The 3,870-nt window shown below is 54.4% G+C and overlaps 1 protein-coding gene across 1 annotated transcript in view; it reads left to right on the plus strand.

Annotated features, from left to right (window-relative positions):
• Positions 1 to 1,180: 1,180 nt before the first annotated feature.
• Positions 1,181 to 3,870, plus strand: part of H257_18192 (hypothetical protein) — a gene marked incomplete at both ends in the record, with an annotated part of 4,483 nt that continues 1,793 nt past the window's right edge. The window contains one exon of the mRNA XM_009847207.1: positions 1,181 to 3,854. Coding sequence (XP_009845509.1) covers positions 1,181 to 3,854 — 2,674 coding nt within the window. The remainder of the gene's footprint in view (positions 3,855 to 3,870) is intronic.

Genomic DNA, 3,870 nt, shown 5'->3' on the forward strand with positions numbered 1-3,870 from the left:
ACGGTTGTTTGTTTGGGTGGATGCCGAGTTTAATGGTTTATGTACCAAATCCATTGGACACACGAGCTGCATGTGCCGATTCCAGTGGATCGCGTACCAAATACGTGGACGCAAATGCAAATCCATTGGATGCATGACCCAATCAATTGAAAATTTGTCTGTTTCAATAGAAAAAAGGTGTAGTATATGCCAATATATAGTACTTGGGTTTTGTATGCCAGGAAGGCCCAAACGATTACGCCACAAAAGTACTACGGTTGAAGCAAGGGAATTTGTCCCCACCACTTGATGGGCGAGATTTGCCGGCGTGATGTTTGCGACAGACACCATACGATGCCATCATACACGACAGCACACGAAATCTCTATAGAGTACTAGTATCGTAAATTGATCATTCAAACAAGTGTACCGGTAGTACAGTACTACGTAGTACTTCGAAGTACTTTATTTATCGTACTGTAATACAGTACAGTATTCTACTAACGTTAGTAAGTTACATACTCCAGAGTACTGACTGTACCATGGATATTTGGATTAATGTTTAAAACTAAAAGAAGTTGTAAACTTACCCATGGTTGTCGCGGAATTAACACTTTCGGCAGCCCTTCATTTCAGATACGAGGACAAGTTTCAGAGACGAATTTAGACCCTTCGAAGGTTCTGATGAGGCACCTCTCTTAGGTGTAACAACACTTGATCATTTACGTATAGATAAAATGGCCGCTGCGACAAATTTATCCCACAACAATCTGATTGGTTACAAGTAGACGCCTATTGGCTTTCATTGGCAGATGTCTCTTCCATGTCAATAATGGGGGCTAAAGGTACACTGTACACGTCCTATTATAGTACGTTCAATATTACGTGGAGGAATTATTTGGTTACTTGCGCAACTCAAGCCACTCATCAGGCATGCTTACCTCGTTCCTTGCTCGCCAACGACACCGAAGTACAGTAAACACTCCGTGGATATCGTAGTGAGCGTGACCATTCACTGTAAAGAACCCTACCGCTGGAGTACAGTACATGTGCACTTCTAGATTTACATTGCGCCGAACGTCGGCAGGAAGAACTATTCCTTATTTCTAAGGACTGCCTCAAATGCTTCGACCGCATCCCAGGCTGGGTCATGGAATACATCTACCGTAAACTCGGTGTCCCCCCCATACCACGCCAACTCATGGCACATTTCCTTGGGGCCAGTCAAATCGATATCCGCACGGCCTTTGGCTGGCTTGATGGCGGCATCCGGGAATTCGGACTGGGCCAAGGCTCTATCCTCGCGGTCATGCATATTGGATACTATATGGACGTCCTCCTACGCCAGCAACACAGTGGCCTGGACCCCGTCCGCATTGTACACAGCCAACACCCTCAGGGTGCCCACACACGCACCATCTCCAGCCTCCTATTCGTGGATGACGCCCTTGACATTGCGACCACCTATGCTGGCATACAAGACCGAGCACGCATCTCCAACACCTTCACCGGCCAATCCGCGTCCGGTGGAGTATTCGGTGCTGACAAATCCTTCCTCCTCTACCTATCCCCCCATGCACACCCGGCCATTGCCCTCAACGACGGGCTCGGCGTTCCACAACCCATCCGCGTGGTCGCACCCTCAGAGGGTTTCCGCCATCTAGGTATACATCAAGGCACCGACAACCAATGGGAAGAGACCACGCGTGTGGTATGGCAGAGACTCAACACCCAAGCCAATGCCGTAGCCCCCCGAGGGCTAAGAAAGAAAGAACTCGTGTACATCATCAACTCAGTCTGGATACCGAGTGTCCTCTACCGAACGGCTATCAGTGATGCCATCAGCATCGCACCAGCCCTTGACACCCTATTCCGTAAGACGGCGCGCCGGGTCCTCAAGCTACCCCACGACCACCCCACAGAGTGGTTCTACGACCCAACCGATGGACTGGGACTGGTCCACTGCGAACGTTTCAGCCACAGCCAACGCCTATATCAATTCCTCCGTATTGCCAACGACCGAGGCTCCCCTACACATGACCTCCTCATGGAATCACTCGAGGCCTACCAACTGGATAGCGGGCTTACGGACCACCCCCTCGCCTTCCGCATACACCCACCTGCCGCAGACGGCACACTTCTAGGCACGATGCTCCGGGACCTTGCCACATTCCAGCCCGCCCTATCCATCACGACGCAATGGCACCAACCAGCCGCCAGCCGTCCGCTGCGCCCCAATGACCGCCCAATCTGGGCTCACCTTACACCGGCCCTGAGCACGACTCTTATCTCCATCAACAGGCTCCACGCCAAAAAGATACGCTGGGTGGGGGACATCACAAATGACAAGGGCACCATGCTGCTCAGCCTACCGTCCCTCCGTACGAAATTTGGATGGACAAACCTCACGCTCCAACGGTTTGCACCCATTTGGGACGCTATCCCCAAGGCCGAGCCACCCGCCCCACCGGTACTCCGACAACAAACGCTACAATGGGGGCCCTATCCTACCTCCCAACACCTGCCTCCCCCACAGCAAAACCCTTATCGCACGTCCCTACCATACCTCACACACCCCCTCGGTCGAACCTTTTTTGTTCCCACACAGGGCTACGAAACTCTACACATCCCGGTTCACGCCATGCTAGTAATCCCACACCACCTAACTCACCCAGATAACCGACCCCCCACCCTCAGCTACCGCATTGCACGCCGAACTAGCCTCCAAACACGCCAAACCCAGGAAGGCACGGAGATTGCCGTCACCTTCTGGCATGAACTACGTAAAGACTCGGACATCTGGTACTCCCCTACACCGCGCGAAGCACGAGGCCGACACCGCCTTGTTCCCATTACGGGCTGTGCTGTACTTACAGGCAGCCTCCTACCAACCAGCCGAGCTCAACGCCTCAAGTTTATTCCCTGGACCGACACGTCCTGGACCAACCCACGCACACACATCACCCACAAAGGGGAAAACAATCGTACCGTCATTGCCTCAACTACCGGCCAAACTACTCACCCGGAACCGCACCATACGGGGCACCAGCCCCCCCCGCAAGCGACGCCAGCCTGTACCGCCTGTCACCGCCTAGCGGACACTACCATCTGTCGTGATTGTGGGGGTTGGCACCACCCGGCATGCATCCCACACTGTCGCGTCGTTCCGCACCCCAGCGCACCGACGTACGGGTTACATACCCTCCCCCGACGAGATGTACGCACCCATGCGGTGGGTGACGGCAGCGTCACGCACCAAGGAACCCCGGCCGCGCATGGTACATGGAGCTACTTGGGCAGAGACGGCACTACCCTCGCTGGGTCCATCCAAGTACACGCCAACCACATCACACCCACACGCTGTGAACTACATAGCCTGCTAGTGGGCCTCCAGCACTCTGGCGATGCTGCGCTCCAAATATGCGACAACACCAAAGCCATTGGATTGGTGGTACTCGCCAGATCCCTCAAACGCCGCGGTGGCCTCCCACGCTACAGCAACATCTACAGGGTCGAACTCCGCTCACTCATGGCGCTCTTCACAGCCAACGGAACCTTTGCCGGGGACTGGACCCGAGCGCACCAGGACCCCGATGACACGACTGATCCCACCGTCCGAACAAAACGCCTATTGCTCGCCGAAGCGGACTCACTTGCCGCCCTAGCCCACCAGCTTCTCCCACTTACGAACTATGCGCACCTAATTATCCCAGACTCATGGGAGCTGCGGGATGAACACGACAGGCCGGTCACTGGGGCGACGGCCCCATGGCTAGGAGCAGTGTACGGACGTCGTGATTGGCCCAAGATACAAGCCCATAAACCAGACACCCGCCAGACTGTTCAGCCACTCCGACTCCCCACCGGGGACATCTGTAAATGGGACCCCCC

This window comes from Aphanomyces astaci (genome assembly GCF_000520075.1).
Source record: "Aphanomyces astaci strain APO3 unplaced genomic scaffold supercont1.142, whole genome shotgun sequence".
Lineage (NCBI taxonomy): Eukaryota > Oomycota > Saprolegniomycetes > Saprolegniales > Verrucalvaceae > Aphanomyces > Aphanomyces astaci.